Source organism: Galeopterus variegatus, unplaced genomic scaffold, assembly GCF_000696425.1.
Source record: "Galeopterus variegatus unplaced genomic scaffold, G_variegatus-3.0.2 Scaffold960, whole genome shotgun sequence".
Lineage (NCBI taxonomy): Eukaryota > Metazoa > Chordata > Mammalia > Dermoptera > Cynocephalidae > Galeopterus > Galeopterus variegatus.
The window spans coordinates 147,018-167,912 of NW_007727071.1; the positions used below are offsets into that span (position 1 = coordinate 147,018).

Sequence of the window (20,895 nt, forward strand, 5' to 3'; positions counted from 1 at the left end):
CCTGCAGACGGAAGGGCCCCGGTGAGGCCGGCCCGGGAAAGGCCCCTCCGGACCCCGGCGCCCCCTCCCACCGGCGGGCCCCGTCGGGCTCCATCCCAGGGCAGCCAAGGCCCCAGACACGGGGGGCTGAGTGGAGAGTGGGGACCAGGATGGAGGGCAGGGGAGGCACCGGGAACCCAGAGCCCAGTCTGGGCACATCCATGGACAACCGAGCTCTGCACCCTGGGCCCTGTGCTGAAGGGTCCAGGAGGGGAAGCTTCAGCTGCAGAGACAGGGACGGTCCCACCACTGGACGCTGAGAAAGAACCAAACCCTGACGGCCTGGGCTATGCCAAGAGCTGCTCAAGCCCAAGACCTCCAGCCACCAGAGAAGACACCCCAGAATATAGGGGCAGCCCCCCAGAAGTGGGGGCAGAGCTGCTGAGAGGAACTAGGAGTGGCTGTTGCAGGGCTTCCCACCCAAGAATGGGCAAGGCCGTCTCAGAAGCACGAGCGGTGCGACAAGCAGGTGTCAACCAAAGGCAGCCAGAACAGGAGGAAGGGGAGGTCAGGAAGGAGCGGGCCGGTGCGCTGACTGTAGGTGAGGGGACAGCAGGGCTGTAGCCAGCGGACACACACACTTGCCAGAGAGCTGCTCCCCAGGTGAGGGCTGCCCTGTGAAAAACACTGAGGCTCCACCCAGGACCTCATGGGCGGGCCAGGGATCGCTGCCTGCCGGGAGGTTGCTGATGCAACCGCAGGGGCTGAGGTTCAGTAAGGGTGGGTGGAAAGAAGAAAGAAAGGGGGAATTAACACGCAACGGCAGGCTGAGCACCCGGGGCCTGTCACAGCCCTGCCCCGTTGGCTCTGGGACCTCAAGCGAGCACCAGCTCTCACGGGAAGCACAGGTTACAATGAACCCCACTCTGCCTGCCTTTCTCAGAGGTCGCTAGGATCCTGTGCTCAAGGCCCTTGTAGTCCTGCTGTGCAGCTAGAACCTGACAGTAGCTTGTGGACATGATGGGACACCTGTGCTGCAGGTGTGTGCAGTTAGGCTGCAGGTGCTGGATGGCCCTGTCCCAGGAGAGTGGATGAAGGGCCCCACACTGGCACACACAGGTCTCTGGTCATGCTCCATACTGGGCTTGGTCAACATTTCTGTAAACCCACTACGATGCAGATCACCTGTTCCTGACCATGTCCCCCTTCAGAAGCCACCACAGCACTAAGGCCCCAACACTACACTGTTTGCATCTTGCTGGGCATAACAGCTCTTTTTAGCCCCACGTATGTCGCGTAAGGGTGGGCTTTTCCGTAGGATTGAATTCTAGCTCTGCCAGGTACTGACTTTCCTTAACCTCTAGGAATGTCAGATTGCTCATCTCAGGAGGACTGCCTGCCACAGAGCTGAACAGGTAGTGGCATCCAGGGAAGGTGGCTGACACTATCATCATCATTTTTAGGTCTGCCTTCCCTGCCACTGCTGTACACAGAACATGTACCCAGCTGGACATGGGTCCCGTCCCCCCTCCCCCCCCCATTTCTCACACAGCATATGAACACGCACAATCACCACAAGCCTGTGCATTAGATGAGGACAGGAAGAACCAGCACACCTTGGACGCAGAAGGCGTAGTGACACGTGGAGATGAAGACCGGGATTTAATGCTAATAGCACACCAAGTTCTGACTCAGGGTAGAGGAAAGTCACTTGCCTCTGTTCTCATACCATCTGAGGTGGGGGCAGGGCCTCTTGGGGCAAAGGCAGATCCCCTTTATCTGCTCTAGTAATAGCAGAGAGCACTGCTTAAGCTCTTACTGTATGCCAACCTCAAGATGCAGGATCTACATCTTACAACATTAGCAGTCGCTGAGCATCCCCAGCATGCAGAGCACAGCACTCAGCCTGTGAGTACAACCCACTGCGTGGGCCGCAGAGTCTCGAATCCTGAGGTTTCAAGGGTGGTGCCATGTGCCCACAGCCACGCAGCCAGGACACAGAGTAGGAGCCCCAGGAGTATGAGAACTCAACCTAAGTTCACATTGGCAACTGGGGGGTCACTGGGCCAAGGGCAATTAAAGGTGAGCACCTGTCAGCCCCCTCACCGGCGGAGCACAGGACAATGCAGGCGGAACCAGTGAGTTGGAGCTGGCAGCCCCCGTTGAGAGGCTCAAGGCCTGCAAGGAATGTGCACAGATCTGGACCTGCAGTGGTCAGTTCTGGGACTGGGCACGGCTGAGGGACAGGCTATCCGGGCAGAGTGAGGGTAGGTGGGCAATCACAAAAGCTGGTGGGAAAAAGCAAGTGCTGGGAGACCCAGATCAGAGGGAGGCATAGACAAATGTCCCCAGATGAAACAGGAGATGGCTGGTCCCCAGGGCCCTGAAGCAATGAGCAGCCCACAGAAGGTCAAGCTGGAGGCAGCTGGAGGCATGCGGAGTGATAACTGCTCTGCAGGAAGCCTCCTTTGGCCACAGCATGGACTAGAGGGCAGAGCTAGGGCAGGTCATGATGTGCTGGGCAGGGCTGAAAAGCATGTGAGGTGGCAGCCCACTCCAAATTTGTCAGGGGAGGCAGAGAATAAGGAAGAAACCACAGAGGACTCCCAGGGCTTAGGCCAGGGAGGGCAGCGGGAGTGCCTCGTGGTTCCAAAGGAGCTGCAGTCTCACCAGCCTTCTTCCCCACCCTCCCACCTACAAGAATGATCCTTGGCAGTTCCTGAAGGACCAGATTGCACACACCAGACTCTGTCAGCAATTCGTTTCACTGTCCCCCAGAATCTCCTACTTATCTTGCACACCTACACTCCAGCACCCTCTGTTACCCACCAACCCCAGGCCTCTGTGACGTCCAGGTGTGACTGGGCTCTCCAGTGAGCTTCATTTGTGCATGTGCCTTTACACCCACCGTGTAACAGCTGAGCTGTCTCCTCCCCCAGCTGAGCCCCCCAGACCCAGCCCAGGGTTGGTCCAGAGTGAGCATCAACCGGCAGGGGCCCTGCAGTGGGCAGGGACCATAGTCTAGGCAGCCGGGTGGCCGGAGGGTGAATAGAAAATGACAGGAAGGGCAGCTGTGTGACCTTGGGCAAGTCATTTTGCCTGTCCTTGCCTCAGTTTGCTCATCTGTAAAACAGACTCTAATGGTGATACCTCCACATGGTTGCTGTATTAAATGAATCAGTGTGCACAAAATGCTCAGTGTGCAACCCACAGTACGTGCTGAGCAGGGCTTTACTCTGATGTGTAACGGACGGTGGGTGTGGTGTGGTGTAAATGGATGGATGGACAAACAGCTGGGCAGGTGAGAGGAGAATGGATGCCTGTCGGGGGGGCTGGACACCCAGGGGGAGGCACCTATTAGATATCTGGGTCTGGGGTCAGGAGACGGCAGGTGTGGGTTGTGATGACAACTGCTGGCTGATGAGGTGCAGCCTAAGAAAAGAGGGGAGACCAGGAAGTGCCATCGAGGACGGGGGGTGGGGGCTGCTGTGCATCCCCAGGACGAAGGCCATGGGTGGCCCTGGAGGGAACAGTTTCACTTTTGGGCGTGGAGGGAGCTAGCCAGCCAGGGGCTGAGGAACAGGTGAGGATGGGAGACAAGCAACAGCACAGGGGACCTTTTGGAGAAAAGTGGCTGTGAAGGGAGGAGAGTGAGCAACTCCTGCAGGGACAAGAGGGGCGTTCTGGGACCAGAGACCTGATGTGCACCAGGCTGCAGGCAGCAGCTGGGACAGGAGACAGCTGACCTGAGCCCATGGGGTTAAATAGCTGAAGGGGCGCCCACCGACGGCAGTGGACATGGGGCATGGGGGAATCTCAAGAGTCTGTTCCAACAACGTATCTCTAGGCTGGAGGAAGGACTGACTTCCACATTTGTCCTCAAATGAGACCCTGGGCTGGGGCCAGGGAGAGGTGGGACTCAGACAGAAGCTGGTGGCCCCAGTTGGGGGTAGGGAGAGGTAGGTCCCCTGAGCCACATCCACCCAGCCCCAGCCCCATGCAGCCCCACAGCCCGGCCATACCTACAGACTTGGTCCGTGGAATCCCCTTCCGCAGGGAGCCTGGCAGCTTCTCTGGGCCTGGAAGGCCCTGGCGTTCAAACAATGACTGTGGAGTTGGGAAGAGGGGACCACAGCGGTTCCAGACACTGGGCCCCCAGCTCCCCATCCAGCCCCACCCGCTGTCCTCCTAAGCCAGAGATCAGACACCCCCTGCACTCAGCTCAGTGGTGCTGGGGCCCGTGGGGCCCGTACCCAGGAGTTAGATCCAGACCCTGCCCTCAGAGCAGGAGACACAGGCAGCTGGGGCCTGGGTGGTATGGATGGTAACACCGTGTAGACAGCGTTGGGTAGGGTGGGTGCAGAACCTACGTATGGCCTGGGAGGAGGGGGGCAGGAGCCCAGAGGGTACGGGGTGGGGGACAGAGACCCTGCGTGGTGGCCTGGCAGAGCTGGGGCATCTGGGTGGTCCCAAGAGCAACACAGAAAGTGCCTGAGGCCAGAGGCACCAAGAGCCACAGCCACAGGAGTGAGAACCCAGCAGGTGCTGGACGGTGGCCATTCTGGGTGCTGAGGTGGCCCAAGTGTCTCCAGGAGAGGCCATGGGCACTTCACCCCCCTCAGAGAACGGGTCCAAGTGTTGGACTCTTACCTCAGAAAAGAGGGGATGTGACACTCTGACCCCGAGCCCCGACCGCCCAGGACCACCTGTGGCTGGCTTACGCTGATCTCAGCGGGGGTGATCCTCCGGCTGGTGGGCCGCTGTTTGACAGTAGCGGCTCTGGAGTCAGCGTCCGCGATGTCTGGCCTCAGCGTTGGCTCTGCAGCAGCTGCCAGGATCTCATCCAGCTTCTCTGCACAGCCAAGGAGACACCACCTCAGCCACCAGGACCTGCCGCCAGCCCCATGTGCCGCTGGGACCCGCTCGTCCTCAGCCCCTCACTCACTACTGAGGCCTGCAGCTGGGGACCCCAATACGAGGCCCTGGATCTTGCGCCCCAGCCAGCCTGTCCTCAAGGAGACTCCAGGTGATCCTATGGACCCCACCCAAGGAAAGACCATTCAGACCGCAGGGAAGGAGCAGGGCAGGGGACAGGGCCATTTAGAGCCCATAGTCTCCCTGAGTTTCACTCCATTTCCCTTTGTGCTCAGCACATGGCAAGTTCCTCTTCTGTCTGTCCCGCACCACACTAAAAGGTAAGCTGTTCCTGGCGAGTCACAGCCCTAGGACAGACCCCGATGCACCAGCAGGTGTCCATGAAAACACCAATAATGAAAGAAGGCACAGGTGGATGGGACACTTTCTGAAAACAGAGCTAGGGGCCTAAAAAACGGTTTGATGCAGCACGACTGGAGGCCAAAGAATCTTCCTTCACCCTGAGGAAAAGCAGCCCCACCCCGGGTGGGCAGCACCAGGAAAGGAGGAGCGCATGGGGGCAGCGCATGGGGGCAGCGCTGGAAGGGACGTGGGGGAGGGGCTAGGAGGACCCGGCTGGGGCTGAGGCCTGAACAAGGAAGACCCAGGGGGGAGGTTCTTTTCAAATCCATCATAAAAGAAAATTTCGTTTGCTTGTTTTTATTAAAGTAAAATAGTTGTTTTAGGGGCCGGCCTGGTGGCGCACTGCTACAGTGCGCCGCTTGGGAGCACGGCGGCGCTCCCGCCGAGGGGTCGGATCCCACATACAGACCGGCCGCTCACTGGCTGAGCGAGGGGCGGGCGCAGCACCGAGGGTTGCGATCCCGTTGCTGGTCCCGGTCCGGTATGGGCGCAACACTGAGGGTTGCGATCCATTGCCGGTCACGAAAAAAGACAAAAAAAAAAAAAAAAAAAGTTGTTTTAAAAAGTGGTACTTTTGATTATCAAAGTGATTTGGAAGTTTTGTTAAACTAACGTGTGTATCTGAGAACGGGGGGATCTCTGGTTGGATGACTTGCCCTGGGGGGTCAGTGGCTCTGGCCCCTGGTGGGTCCTCTCAGCTGTATCCCACAGCCCACTCAGGACCAGCATGCACTGGGGTGGGGACAGCAACCGTGTCACCTGGCTGCCACGCCAGCCCTGCCACTCTGCACCCCCACTGCACCCTCCATCACAGGCCCCTCTTTGGGGCTGTGCCAACCCCAGGGGGACCATGTGTCTGGGCCACTTGTCCTGGCATCCTATTCACTCTCAAAGTGCCCCTTTTTGGAGAACTCCTATGGTCAGCGTGAATACCTCCTCCTCCCGCCAACCCCAACCTGCAGCTGACAGTCACTGTGGGGAAGTAAACGAACTCCCCTGAGACCGTCCTGGACCCAACCCAAACCAGGCCCACACTCTGCGGTGGCTCTGTCCTGACTTAACTTCTTTGTGACCCAGTGTCCTCATCTGATAAAACCGGCACACAAGCAGCACCTGCTTCATCTCCAGGGGGAATCAGCAGGTAAGAAGAGCCTGCAGCAGCTGGCGCAGGGCAGGGCTGAGCCCGTACGCACCCATGCCTCATGCCTGCGCACCTCAGCTCCCCAGGAGGAGAGCAAACGCCGTTCTGTGCATTCTGCCAGTGCCCAGCCCATGCCCTGAACGGCACGGGAGTCCACCAGCAAAACACCTCCAACTACAGCACCGCCGGGCCCGTGCATGGCTCCCAGCACCATCGGGGGACAGGGCCCAGCTGTGGGACAGGGCGTGCTGGTTTGCGGAGTCTTCTCACTGTTTTCGTAATAAAGTGAATAATTCCCTTTCAGAAGCTGAAATCGCCATCGCCACCGTGTCAGGTCCTCAGTGACTCCCAGAGTGCACTGCTGGGCCCATCCCGCAGCAACCGCACGAAGATCCTATCATCACCCGCTATGACCATGAGCACACTGAAGCTCGAGAGAGAGAAACTGCCCCAGATCATGGATCCAGTAAGAGATCAGACCTAACTGCCACGCTACACAGAAACCGCAGACGTGAAGATGAGGGCAGAGGGAGAGCCCCGTGAAGCACACGTGGTTTGTGGCACCTTGCAAGACACGCTGCCTCCTGAGCCACGGGTTTAGAGAGGCTGTGCCTCTAGGTCCAGAAGACCCAACCCCAGAGACCCCACCCAGTGTGCACATGAAGTTTAGCAAAGCAACTATTTTTGGTCATAGGGCAATGGTGCTGGGACCAGGAGCGGATTATTTTCAAAAGGGAAAGAATCAAGAATTCTGCAAATTACAAGCTGATGTTGACATAAATGCCCCCCAAAATTAGAAAACACATTTTTAAGTAAATTATTTTAGATACTTAGAAAATGAAATAAAGCCCATTAGGAACCAGGTCTGGGCACTAGGACCTGCTCATTCCTGCAGGACGGCTGGGTTTGCAGCTGTTTGACCAACAGGGCCCAAGATGGGATGCGGGGCCTGCAGGTGGTGAGCCACACCATTTCCTCCACAACTGAGGAAGCCCACAGGCTCCAGGGCAGCATCCTGGAAGCCCCATTACTGAGCTGGAGGGCAGAGCCAGAACATTCCGTAAATAGTTTGGGTGTCTGCCCCAAAGGCGTGGAGGAAAGGGTCCCTGGAGCAGACCTTGTCATTGTTTTTTAACACATGAAAGGCACTGGGGAAAGCACCTCACCTGGGCCCAGGGGGAAGCATAACAGCAGCCTGCGGGAGAGGCCTGGGCTGAGGAGCCCAGCCCAGGGAAGGCCCAGTGGATCTGGAGTGGGAGACACATGGGCACCAGGCCATGGACAGCAAGCAAATACACACATCTGGACCTCAACTCCCATCCACCCAAGAAGCAGAGGGGGCAGCGGAGGCTACAAGCCCTCTCCGGATGCTGGGCCTCAGTGCCCAGGCCCAGGCGACTCCATCCCTGCTCGGACACTGCACCCCTGCATTCGGGCTGGACACACAGACATCAAAGGATGCAGAGGGTGGGGCTGAGGGGGGATGTTGGGAGGGAGCTCCAAGCCCCTCTCCAGTGCTGTGGGACTCAGACCCCTACTCTGGGGGGGACTGTTGGCTCTGGGCTTGGCCCTGCAACCAGCCAGCACAGGAGGAGGGCCCACACCAGGCACAGGCAGCCCCCAGAGGACAGGCAGAAATAAGCCACACAGGCAGGAGCTGAGCACCCCGACACCCTGCCACAACATGGCCCAGTTACCCTGCCTCCCTAATTCCACAGCAGAGCCTTCAGGGCCCTCGGAGCCCTCCGCTCCCCAGCTCCAGGCCACGGCACGTGCAGTGGCTTCCGCTGGGGGCTCTCCCAGCTCCTCCCCACCAGGTTGCTTCCACAGGCTCTCTGTAGCTCTCACAGCCCCCCAGCTCACCCAAGCCCCCAAGACCCATGGCTGTGCCTCCCCATCACACCCAGATGGTCACAGCCTGGAAACTTGCCACCCATCCTTCCAGGTCCTTCCACCACACCCCTCCCAGATCTCCAGGGAGAAGGCCAACAGGAGGGGGCAGCAACCCTGACTTGAGCTGGAACCTCCTCATCAGCACCCCCAGACAGGGGTCAGGGAGGGCCAGGGCCCTGGGAACACAAGCAGATGACTCACCCCCTTTTCTTCTCCGAATGGAGGCTTGGAATCAAGAAAGAGCAAGGGGTAAGAGGCAGGCTCCATCCCTCAGCACCTGGGTCGCATTCTCCACTCCTCTCCCTGCCCCTATCCCTGCCACCCCCACCTCCCCCAACAAGCAGCACCTCCCCAGTCTGCCCCAGGCCTATACCTCATCATCAGATCATGAGTGGCAAACTTGCCCAAACGCCAAGTTGGTTGGTACATGGCTTGAAACTCAAGGAGGAAACCACCACAGGCAAGAACATACACTTGTGTGTGCATGCACACACACACACATGCATGCACACACACAAGCCTTATGTCCACACACACATGCACACACATGCATGCACACGCACACGCCTCATGTCCACTCACACATGCACACACACACACACACACACGTACACCTTATGTCCACCCACACATGCACATATACACACCTTATGTCCACTCACACATGCACGCGCATGCACACAGACATGCACACAGGTGGAGACATGCACAACTAAACCATACTCAGCTCAGTCAAATGACTGTTCAGAAAAAAGACAAAATCCCATAAAAACCAAGTCCGGAGGCCACTGAAAACCAAGGTGGTCACCTTGCGCATTATATGAAAAGTAGATTTTAAACAAAAGGCAGGATAAAAACATTTTCCAGACTGAGGCTATTCTACGCTGACATTCTCATCACAAAAGGAAAAGGAACCAAAAAATTACAGGGGAAGTACGGATTTCTCTTGGGAGGGTGAATGAACAGGTTTGGACCCACCAGGGCCCCACTGACCTGGGTCTCCAGTGACCTCCAGCACGTCCCTGCTTCAAGCTGAGTGGATATGCATGCGGTGATTTTAAGGAGCCCCCGACACTGAAGGAAACAGGGACGTCCACCTTTCCTCTTCCTTCCATCTCCTGTCTCAGGAGGAGGGTCCCTACCCCAACCCCTTCCCCTCTCTCCCACCTTGCTGGCCACTGCAACCCTTCATTTTCTGGGAACCAGCCTCTGCTCATACCATTCCGCACAGAACACCCCATCCCTCCTTCCTCCTGCAGGGCCCTGCCTCTGCCATGTCCCAGGAGCAGCCGGCACCCACTGGGCACGAGCCTCCGCCCTTGCCACTTGCTTCTCTTCTTTCCAGGTGTCCTGATCATCTTCTCAATAGACCGAGGATCCGAAAGGGCTCTGTCAGCCCCTGACGGTGTGACTGCAGGACCAATGTGTTCTTGCCAGTAATGACCCAACAGGTCTTACTTCTAGCTTTTAAAAGCAAAAACACTGGATTGTGGTATGGCCCCTTAGGTATTAGGGAAACCCTGATGCTGGTGTGGTTTCCTCAACTCAGGCATTCCCAGGGAGACTGATAAGAAAGTCGGCAAGTGGGCTGGCTTCCCAGGACAGCTGTCCTCTCGGGGCAGGATGGTTTCCCAAGCTCCTGGCCACCTGGGCCCTTCTCTGGAAAGAGCCACATGAAGAGCTTGGGTTCAGCTTCAACAGAAATCATGAAGTCCAGAAGTGTGGGCACAGGCTCCATGCTAAGCTGTCCCTTTACCCTCCCAGACTCTGCTCTGGGAAAAGCCTGGAAAAATGATGCTGGCCTGAATCTGTGTGTGAGCTCTTCTGGAGGACAAAGGTCTGCAGAGCAACCCCAGCAACCCTGTCCTGAGGCTTATCATAGCAGAGAGAATGCCAGGCCAGAGCAGAGAGGAAAGGGAACTTCTTCCATTTGCTGATTTATGCAGACAGAAAAGCCCGGAGAGCAGAAGGCAGTTCTTAGACTTCCACAGGGCAGAGTTCCTGGGTCTCAGGATTATAGATCTCAGCACTTTGTGCATAATAGGAGATTCCCTTCTGCACATGCAGGTGAACGTGGCTACGTGACAGCCTCTGACAGGAGACTCCAGGGACCTCCTCACCAGAGCCTGGGCCTGGTGTCCAGCCAGACACAGCTGCCTACCAGCATTGGCTTATTAATCAGTTTGGATCCTCAATCAGTGTGACAGGTAAGCATCTTGTGACTGACTTTGCACCTTTATGACCCTGGGGCCACAAGTCTGCTTGTTTCTCTGCCTCCCTCTTGAATTAGTGGGTTTAGCTGGGTATAGAATTCAAGGTGAAAAGGCATTTTGACTCAAGAATTTGAAGCCATTGTTCCATCGTCTTCTGCCACCTACTATCACTGATGAAAAGTCTGTTGTCAGTCAAACCATCAATCCTAAGTCATCTAGCTTCTTTCTCTCTGGTAGTTCTTAAGATTTTCCTGTTTGTTAATGGTGTTCTAAAGTTTTGCTGTGATAGACTGAGATGTAGATTTGTTTTTATTTCCTTGCTCATAACTTATACTTCTTCAAACTGGAGTCTTGTGTCTTTAATTTGAGGAAATTCTTAGCCATTTACTCTTCAAATTTTGCCTCTTCCCCATTCTTTTTATTCTTTCTCTCTGTGGCTCCCATTGGATGCTGGCAGATGCTGGGATTTCTCACGAGTCCTCCATATCTCTTAACTGCTCTTTGATATTTTGCATCTCCTTATCTTTCTGTGTCACATTCTGGAGAATCTCCTCAGAGTTATCTTCTCACTCCTTGTTTCTTCAGCTGGGTCTAGTTACTGTTTATCCCAGCCATAGTTTTTGTTTGGTTTTTTTTTTAACATCAGTGACTATACTTTTTGTTTCAATAACAGTTTTTTAGGAATCCTCTTAAAATGTGCTTATTCTTTTGTTGTTCCGTCCTGTTCTTTCATTAGGAGTTCCGTTAGTTCTCTTCAACGTTGTAATAACTTAAACATCTTATTTTATTGTCTTTTTTGTGTTCTTCTATGATTTCCAGTTCTTTTGATGCTACTTCCCGTTCTTGGGCTTGGTTCTAGCTTTCCCATTTCTCATGGGTCCACAACCATGTCTCCTAACCTTGTGCGGGCATCAGAACCCCAATCCCTTGCACTTGCGATCTATATCATAGGCTATGAAAGCATATCAGCTCCCTCCACTGCCCTGGCTTTGATTTCTCTCTTCATTTTTGAGCTCTGAGGATTTCTTCTTCCTTTCTTTTGAATTCTCTGTGTATTTTTTTAGATTTATTTTATTTTACTCAAAATATTTACAGCAAAAAAAATCCTGACCACATCAGCCCCATCTATCTTGGTACCTATTCTCCACATTGGACTAATCTGCAGTCAAGAGCACCTGCTTGAAATGAGGCAGCTCAGCCTGTGACCAGGAAGGGTCAGGGCTCAGCCCAAGTAAGGTCAGAGATAATCCTGGGGGCTAGGGTAAGGGCTCCTTCTATGGCTGGGATAGAACCAAGACTGAAGCCATGTTTGGGGCTCAGCCTAGAACCAAGATAAAGTCCCCTCCTGTAGCCAGGACTTGGGACCAGAGTCAGGGTTCCTTCTACGACTGGAGCCAGAGCAAAGTATGGGACTAGAATTGGGTTCAGACTGTCACGTGTATTGGGACATGCCATGATGATGATGTTGATGGTCACCTCGATTAGCACACGCCCACCCACAATGAGGATAATGGTCATGTGCTCTGGGATATGCCCATGCTGAGGCTATTAATGGTCACAAACGTCAAGACGTGTCCACAATGAGGCTGTTAGTGGTCAACCTGAGACTGTGCCCACAACGTGCCTCATCAGCATCCAGCACACTCCTGCTTGCCTCCCGCAACTCACGAGGCCCTGCCCCACCACGTACCAGTGGAGCTCACGTGGCCCTGTGAGGGCAGCAGGCTCCCTTGACTGATGAGTGGACAGAGAGGGTAAAATAAGCACAAAGTGACACAGCTAGTGCCTGGCAGAGCCGGATATACCTGGGGTGCCTGGCTGCTGTTCTGTTCTCACTCGGATGGGATGCAGGAGTAAGTCAGAAAGGGATGTGGAGAATCAGAGGCACACACACAAACACATGCACACACGTGCAAACACACAGTGGGCTGGGCCCTGTATCCCAGCCTCCTATTCTGGTCATCCCACTGTCTACCTCCAGCCCCTCTGCCCTCACCCCTTCCACATGCCACCCCCTCCTCACCCCACAGGCACCAAATTTCCCAACCATTCCAGCACCCACCATTTACCCCTAACCTGCTCATACGTCCACCCTCTTTCCCCCATCTCTGCCTGGCTTCAGCCCCAGCTCAGTGCCCCGAGTCTCCCACATTGCCTGTGTCCACCCACCCTGGGTGCCCATCTGGGGCTGTCCACCCGCTGTCTGCCCCACTGCCAGCCCCAGTGCTCACCAAGTTCCTCGAGTTCAGCGGTCATAGACTTGGAGCGCAGAGTCAGCGTGGTGCTGGGGGCCCTCTTGGGGGGCGGTGGGGCTGCAAAGAAGAGGGAGGCCTTGGCCCTCCTGTCCAGCAGCAGGCGGCGCGGCGTGGCCAGGTGCAGATGCCACCTGCGCTCTACCGCCTGGATCTCCTCGTACTCCCGCGAGGACGAGTCACACTGCGCCAGGATCTTGTTCAGGCTGCGGCTGGACGCAAACTTCTTCATGGCGCTGGGAGCTCGGGGAGCGCTGGGGCCGGGCAGTCCCCCCAGAGCCAGGGCCTTAGAAGGTGGTCAAGGGTGCCGGTGGGGATCACAGTGCTGGCTGGCTCTGGCCTGAAGGCCCACCCTGCAAGCTCCAAGGGCCATGTGAGGGGACACCAGAGCCATGGAATGGGGGCTGGGAGGGGCCTCCTGACAGGCTGGGCTCCTGCTGCTCCAGGGCTCCCCCCAGGCCCAGGTGGCCACTGCCTCTTGGGGACCAGGGTGTGGTCAGCCAAGCCACAGGCCTGGGCTGGGCCGGGCCAGCAAAGCCTCCTGGGCCCAGGCCGTGCCGCGTCGTCGCGCGGGGAGAAGACGCTTTTCCTCTTCCCTCAGGTGCCGCCTCCCCCTTCCCTCCGACAATAAGCAGCAGCGCCGCGTCAACCTCACAGTTGCTATGGCAACCCCGGCCTCCAGGCAGCTGCTGGTGGTGTTGGGAAGGAGGGGGTGGGGATCTGAGGAGGGGCAACCTGGGGTCAGGGGTCAGAGGCCTCGGGCCAGGGAACAGGGTCGGCAGTCTAACATCATGACAGGGAAGGGCCCGAAGCCACAAATATGAGCCTTAAGTCTAGGTGCAGGAATTTGATGTCACCAGACTGGGGTCAGGGGTAGGGAGGGGAATGTAGGCCTGAGGGCAAAGGTCTATGGTCAGGGGCCAGAGGGCAGCATCTGGGCACAGAGGCCTGAAGCCTGACCCCTCACCTCTGCGCCGAGCCCCGTCCTCTTCCGGCTTCCTTGTCACAGACACAACCTTCATGACAAGGCGGTTGCCACCCTGGCGGATCAGAGCCACCACCTGCTTGTGTCCAACCTTCACCACGTTCACCCCATTCACCTGGAACAGACAGGCAACTGGGTGGGGGCGCCCCAGGTGTGTCCCCTCAGGGCTCAGGGGTCAGTGCCCCGACCGACCGGCTGCACAGTGGAGTCAGGCCTCACCTCAATGAGGAAGTCCCCGGTGCGCAGCCCGGCCCTCCAGGCCACGCCCTCCACATCCACCGACTCGAGGTACTGCAGCGCAGGGAAGGCCGGCGTGGGTGTGAACTCCTCGATGGGGGTCTCTGCTGCAGGGGACAATCACGAAGTTGCTTCTCCCGCGAGGCTCAGGTGGGGGCGGAGGGGGGGGACAGAGGGCAGGTGTGGGGGCGGAGAGCAGCGGGAGGGGCAGCAGGCAGGTGTGGGGGCGGAGAGCAGCGGGAGGGGCAGCAGGCAGGTGTGGGGGCGGAGAGCAGCGGGAGGGGCAGCAGGCAGGTGTGGGGGCGGAGAGCAGCGGGAGGGGCAGCAGGCAGGTGTGGGGGCGGAGAGCAGCGGGAGGGGCAGCAGGCAGGTGTGGGGGCGGAGAGCAGCGGGAGGGGCAGCAGGCAGGTGTGGGGGCGGAGAGCAGCGGGAGGGGCAGCAGGCAGGTGTGGGGGCGGAGAGCAGCGGGAGGGGCAGCAGGCAGGTGTGGGGGCGGAGAGCAGCAGGAGGGGCAGCAGGGAGTAACAGAAGACGTCCCAGAGCAGCACCCCCAGCCCCACATGGCACCCTCTCCCATTACCTTTGGCCCCTCGGAGCACAAAACCGAAGCCCTCATGGTCCCGTTTCTGCAGGACAGCCACTTTGTCATCAATGACATAATCGCTGATAGAGAGAAGTGGGGGAGAGGGAAGGGCCTGAGGTGAGCCCTGAAGGGAGCTCGGCCAGCCAGGCTGACCCCACAGGGCCCCAGAGACACAGCCCACCCCCTGGAGTCACCCCTGGACTGACCTGGGACAGCGGAAGGCAGAGCTGGGCTAGGAACCCTCTCCACACCCTCTGACCTCTTCACACCCTGACCTCCTGGACCAGCTCCTGGCCTCCCTCCACATCGGATGCCCCATCCCATACCCCGTCCACGTGCCCCGGCCAGTGTCCCTGCGTTGCCACCCCCTGCCCCACCTGCCCCGCCTGCCCATACCTGTGTGAAGAGAGGCTGTCATAAGAGCCCACTGTGTAGTGGCGGAAAAGCCGCTTCGTCCGGTCCTCCCGGGTTTCTGAAGGGAGTATCAGGGGCTGATGGACAGTCGTGGCCTCCAGCTGGCCTCAACTGTGCTGGTCATCAGCCTCTGTCCACACACACACACCCTGGGCCTGGTTGTGCCCAGACAGAAGTGGGGGCCCCACATCTTTGTGTCCTGGGTCTGGAGATCCTAAGGCAGGAAGGCCGGGGGACCATGCGGGGAATCCTGGCCTCTGCGGGTCAGGGTCCAAGAGGGGGCAGCAACTATGGCTCGTCTCTGACAAAGGAGGCCAGACAAGGCCAGGGCTGTCCACAGAGAGTCATCAAGCCCCAAAGTTGAGAGCAAGAAGGTGGCATCACGTGTGTGCATCCGTGTGTGTGACCATGGCCACGTGCAAGTGCTGTGCTCACACATGTTCACGTCTGTGTGTGTGTGCCCCACACTCATGTACAAGGGCCATACTACGTACCCATGAGCACTGGCCTGTGGCAGTGCTGTGTCTTCACGGAATTCCTCACAACAGCCCACCATGCTCAGACTCAGGGGGTCCACTGCCCCAGATTCTGCCTCTGAGTGGGCTGGGGATCCAGGTGTGGGGGGGCTGTGTCCCCTTCCCTGACCTCACTGCATCCCACAGATTCTGTCCCTACCTGTCCTCTTGATCGCAAAGTCCCCCATGGCCACCAGGGAGCTAGCCAGCTGTCTGCCCACTGCCCCACACTCACTGACTTCCTGAAGGTTTGATCGGCACCTCCAGCCACGACCACTGCACCAGGCTGCTACGGGTCCTGCCCTCCCGCTCCACTCTCTGGGACCCCGGAAGGCCCCACGGTGGCACCACCACTGCCTCAGTGCCTGCGTCAGTTTCTCTTATTGTAGCATTTCCCAAGATGCATTTCTTCCTTCAAGTACTTATCAGTTCCTACTATGTAGTAGCCACTGTTTTTTAAGGCTCCGACACACGACAGAACAAAGCCTCTGCCCTTGTGAAGTTTATAATCTCTTTGGAGACAGACAGAAAAAACAGACAACAAATACATGACATGTCAAATGCTGGCAAGTGCTTAAGAGAAAATCAAGCAGAATTAAGGGTACAGAGAGTCTGCAGTTCCAGCACCGACACACAAGGGCCTCGCCAGCAAAGGCCCATGCACATGATGTGGGTAAAGGGCTTCCCCAGAGCAGATTCAGGGTGCAGCCCACACAACAGGCGTCAGGCCAGGGTGTTCCAGGGACAGTTTGGAGCCTGTGCAGCTGGAGCACAGGGAGCTAGAGAGTGGCAGGAAGTGAGATCAGACAGGGAACCTACGATTTTTGATGACCTGTCCCCACTACTTGTGAGTCCCTTGAGAGTAAGGACCACATCTTATTTATCTCTGTGATCCTGGTGCCCCACACAGCAGCTGGCGTATAAGAGGCATTTAATTCTGCATGTTGATGGGAAGGGCAGATGGGTAGATACCCAGTAGGGTGGGCAGGTGGATCCGTGATGGAAGGACAGAGCATGGAGCACAGGTAAACAGGTATATGAGTGGATGGACGGATGGCCTGGGTGGGTGGATAGATTGGCTGGGAGGGTTGATGGATGAGAACACAGAGGATGGATGGATGGTGAGTCGGAGCGTAGACGGATACAGGCTGGATGGACAGAAGGAAGAGTCCCTGTTCATATCAAAGACACAGAAGTCAAGAAAAGCACTGGTCCGGGTTTCAGGTCCCTGCCACTAACTTGCATGGCACTCAGTAAGACAATGAGCCACTTCTCTCCTTGTCCCACACTTGGCCTGCTGAGGCTCAGGCCCTCCATAACACTCCTGCACCCACGATCCTGCGGTCCCAAGGCCCATGCGGGGCAGGCCTCGTCGCCGCTCAGGTGGGGCATCGGACCACTCCCTGCCTCCGTCATTCCCTTCTCCATGCCAATAGGGCCACAGAAGCGCTCACGGAGCCTGTCTGCAGAAGGACCCTCCAGACCTGCAGTTCACCAGCCTCCCGCTTTTAGATTTTATCACCCGAACAAACTGTATTTATTACATAACACAAATTCATTTTCCAGTTTTATTAATCAGACGCATAAATACCAGCTGAATCAAGAACACCCAGAGCCCCCTCCTCCCAAGTAACAACCCTACTGGAAAGAAGAGGGGGGCACACAGGGTTCGGGTCGTGTTGGGCCTCCCAGTTCCTGTGCACACCAGGTTCCTCCAGACGCACCTGCCTCTGCCTCACCTCTTCCTGCCCTCCCAGCTCCTTCCACACCTCCTGCTCCAGCAGCACCACGGAGGCCCGTGCTCTCTCCCAGTCCCGGGGCAGGCACTGGCCCTGGGCACCAGCCTGGCCTGCACGCATCGGTACAGTGTCCGCTTCTTGGCCTTTAAGTCCCTCTCCATCCCCACTCCAGTCCCAGAAAGAGATTTTTTTTTTTTGGATCTGGGCCTATTGGAAGCAGGTTCCTTTTCCTGGGCTGGCCTCTGGCAGAACTCAGCCCCCAGGTCCCAGATCAGAGGTTCCACCCAGAGTGGCAGCCAGGCCTGCAGCTGAGGTCACAGGGAGGCCGCTGCCAACCCCTCCCACTCTGCCCACCCACAAAACACCACCATCTACCCAGGCACCTTTGACGCTCACTCCCCAGTCTGGAGGCCACCAGTGCCCGGAAGCCTCCGCTCCTTCACCCCGACACAGCTGCTCTGTGCGCTCCCTCCTCTGTGACCTCACTTATCCCTGCCCACCCTTCTCTCCACCTCTCTGCTCTGCCTTGCCCAGGCCTTGACCCGAACCCTAAACGACTGACATGCACAATCAAGACAGCCCCTGCTGGTCTCTTCCCACCACAGTGCCATCCTCTCCCTTGATCCCACTCCAGCCTCAGCAGCCTCACCCTGAGCACACGTTCCACTCACACAGAGCTAACTGCTGACAATCACGCACAAGGCCTGCCCCTCGGGGCTGTGCGACCCCCTAGAAATGGACTGACGACAAGGGGCCCACCTCCCAGGACTACTGGGACAAGCCGATGACTTCTTACATGTGAAAGCTCTGAAACCCTGCCAAGGTGCCCAGCACTGCTCAGAGCCCACCAGGTGGGTGTCAACATAAAGCTCCGGAACACTGAGCCTGGCCGCAAACGCAGCTCTCCCCCCGTCCCCACCTGCTGACCACCAACAGTACTCAGCTCAAGTGACACTTCTGCTTTGAAGCCCTCTCTGCCTCTTTCACACCCTCCCGGGGAACTCCATGCTCACACTGCCTCCGTTACTGCAACCACTAAAGTAACCACTGAAACCACTGGCCAGGCCTCTGTGATCCTGGCTCCCTGCAAAGGGTCCAGCACACAGCAAACACCTAATAAACATTTGCTACCCTTAAATTCTGACTCCAACCCACCCACCTTCCCCCCTCCTCAGCTTCAGACTTAGGTCCAAATGCCCCTGGATCCACACCATTCCCAACCAGAGCCTTCATCACCCACCCCACGGGGAGCACAGGACCAGCTCCCACTCAACAGGTGTGGAGCTCCCCACCTCTCCTTCCTCCTCTCCTCGCCCACATCCAGGGCCCAAATCTCTGAAATCATTTCCCACCTGGGCCCCACCTTACCCGCCCTCCAAAGGCAGAGAACAACAGGGGTCAGTCAGTCCCTTCCACACTCCAAGCCACCAGCACAGCCCTCGAGGGAGGCAGGGAACAGCCAGTGGAGAAGTAAAGGCACCTGCCCAGGAGCGGGTCAGAGGCTGAGCTCCTGCCTCCCTGGGCCTTTGTGGACCTCGGCACAGGGCAGGGGTCCAGGCCACAGGAAGGTGGCTCCCTGAGAAACTCAACACAAAGAAAGGGACAGCAACCCTGGGCCCAGCGTTTCACATGCAGAGGGAGGGACACATGCACCCTCCAACCAGACACACTCCTGACCACCAGCAGTGACCACCACTCAGGAGGGTTTCACTGTCGCACCAGCTCTCCAGGCCAGAAGTAATACTCCTGGGTCTGGGGACCTCCTAGAAGCCCCTGGGGCTTGCTGCAAGGGTACGCACCAGATATGCAGCTGGCTCTGGCCTGGGAGCCTCCAAGGGCCAACCACTGCTTTTTACCAGCAGGATCCCTCAGATCCCAAAACCCAGAGGGGCCTTTCCTGGAAGTGCAGGTGGTCAGCAGGGTTGGACGGGGCCCATCCCTTCCCTGCTGCCCTCAGACCTTCCCAGTCCCAGGGCACCCAGGACAGACCCTCTGGGCCCAACTGGCCTCATTTCCTCTTGGCTGGCCCAGGCTCCCTGCTCTGCCCACTTGGACAATCTGTCCACTTTGGAAAAACGCCTCTTTTCTCACACTGACCTCCTTACTTGTCTGCCAGTCGTGCAGGAATCGCATGCTCCAAGCACCTGGTGTTTCTGTGAGGACCATGCCAGGGGGTGGGTACAGTCCCTGGGAGTCACGTGTGGGATCACACAGACAGAGGCGTGTGCACCTCCCGTGGGCATGTCACATGTATCTCCACTGCGTACGAAGTGTCTGGTTACACACACGCATGTTCACAAGTACACGTATGATGTGTGCACACCATGTCTGTGTTATGTACACAACTTTGTGTCTACTTTCAGCGTGTTTGAGTTCTAGTCTTTTCTCTGTGAATGTCCCCATGGATTTAGTGCCAAGAAAGACCAACAGGAAGCAGGAAGTGTGGTGCCCCCAGGAGCTGCCTGGGGGGACAGGGGTCACTCACCATGCCGTGTGTCATACTGTCTCATCTGCACCTCCTCCACGCAGTCAGCTGGGAACCAGCCCGTGCGGCCTTTCACGGTCCCCTCCCAGAAACCGCCCTCTCCAATGCTGAGCACTGGAGGGACAGAAGCCAGACAGACGATCAGGGGCAGCAGAGCAGGGGGCCGACCCCACATAAGACTCAGGCTCTGCCCAGCCCCTCACCTTTGCTCCCCTTCCCTTCCCACATCCTCTGGGCTTTTTCCCTGGGAAGACTTGGGGATCCACACAGAAGAGAAATGAACAGATGGGCTCGGCACAGGATGGGCATGTGGGGGACAGAGACAGGCAGATGGACATGCTCGGGGGGGACAGGAGGCAGAGGCAGGGGCCACACTCCTGTTCCTGCCCCCCAGCTGACCGCTCTTCCCCCACCTCTTGAACCAGCCCCCATCCTGACTCTGTCACCCACCCAGGTCACTGCGAAGAGCTCAGGGTCATTGTACTGTGACCAGTGAATTAGGCCACATGATGTATCAGGAGGGCTGATCCTCAGAACTCTTTCTACATCGGCTCCCACAGACATAGGGCACCCCTGAGGGCAGGACCCCAGTGATGACATGGAGACCCCCATAATGAGAGCAGCTTGTCATGGCACAGCACCCTCCAGAACACAGGAAGCCCCCATGACAGAAACCCGCATACCACACAGACATCCACATAACTGTCATATGGCAGGGGTCCGCCACATCACAGGGCGTTCCGATGGAGAAGCCCAGAAGTGACACAGGAACCCCATAACGTAAGGAAGCTCTGTGATGGGATAGGGTCCTTCAAACACAGACCCCCAGTGACATCAGCCCCCATCATGACACAGAAACACCCCCACGGCAAGAGAGGAGCCTCTACGGTGACACAGGGAGCCCAAGAGGACCGAGAGGGACCCACATGATAGGAACCCCATAAAGACAGACACCCTCCCCGCCAGAGCCCTTCCCAGCGACACAGGGAGGCCCCCCCTGACCCGGGGACACCGCCGGTGACAGAGCCCCCCGCGGCCCGGCCCCGCAGCCCTGCACCCCTGCACCCGCGCCTCACCCTTCACGGCCTCGCCGCGGTGCAGCGGGATCTCGCCGTCGCCCTGCGGGCTGTGCGCCTTCACCGCGATGAACTTGCGGCCGGGGACGGCGCTGTAAAGTTTCCG

The 20,895-nt window shown here is 57.6% G+C and overlaps 1 protein-coding gene across 1 annotated transcript in view; it reads right to left on the minus strand.

Annotated features, from left to right (window-relative positions):
• The window catches only part of SHANK3 (SH3 and multiple ankyrin repeat domains 3), a 50,127-nt gene that overhangs the window by 13,554 nt on the left and 15,678 nt on the right, over positions 1 to 20,895 (minus strand). Inside the window, 11 exon segments of the mRNA XM_008573759.1 lie at positions 2,086 to 2,157; positions 3,870 to 4,086; positions 4,701 to 4,831; positions 8,492 to 8,515; positions 12,735 to 12,815; positions 13,723 to 13,855; positions 13,960 to 14,084; positions 14,558 to 14,640; positions 14,957 to 15,032; positions 19,714 to 19,827; positions 20,790 to 20,895. The exon segment at positions 20,790 to 20,895 is cut by the window's right edge and continues 1 nt beyond it. Coding sequence (XP_008571981.1) covers positions 2,086 to 2,157; positions 3,870 to 4,086; positions 4,701 to 4,831; positions 8,492 to 8,515; positions 12,735 to 12,815; positions 13,723 to 13,855; positions 13,960 to 14,084; positions 14,558 to 14,640; positions 14,957 to 15,032; positions 19,714 to 19,827; positions 20,790 to 20,895 — 1,162 coding nt within the window.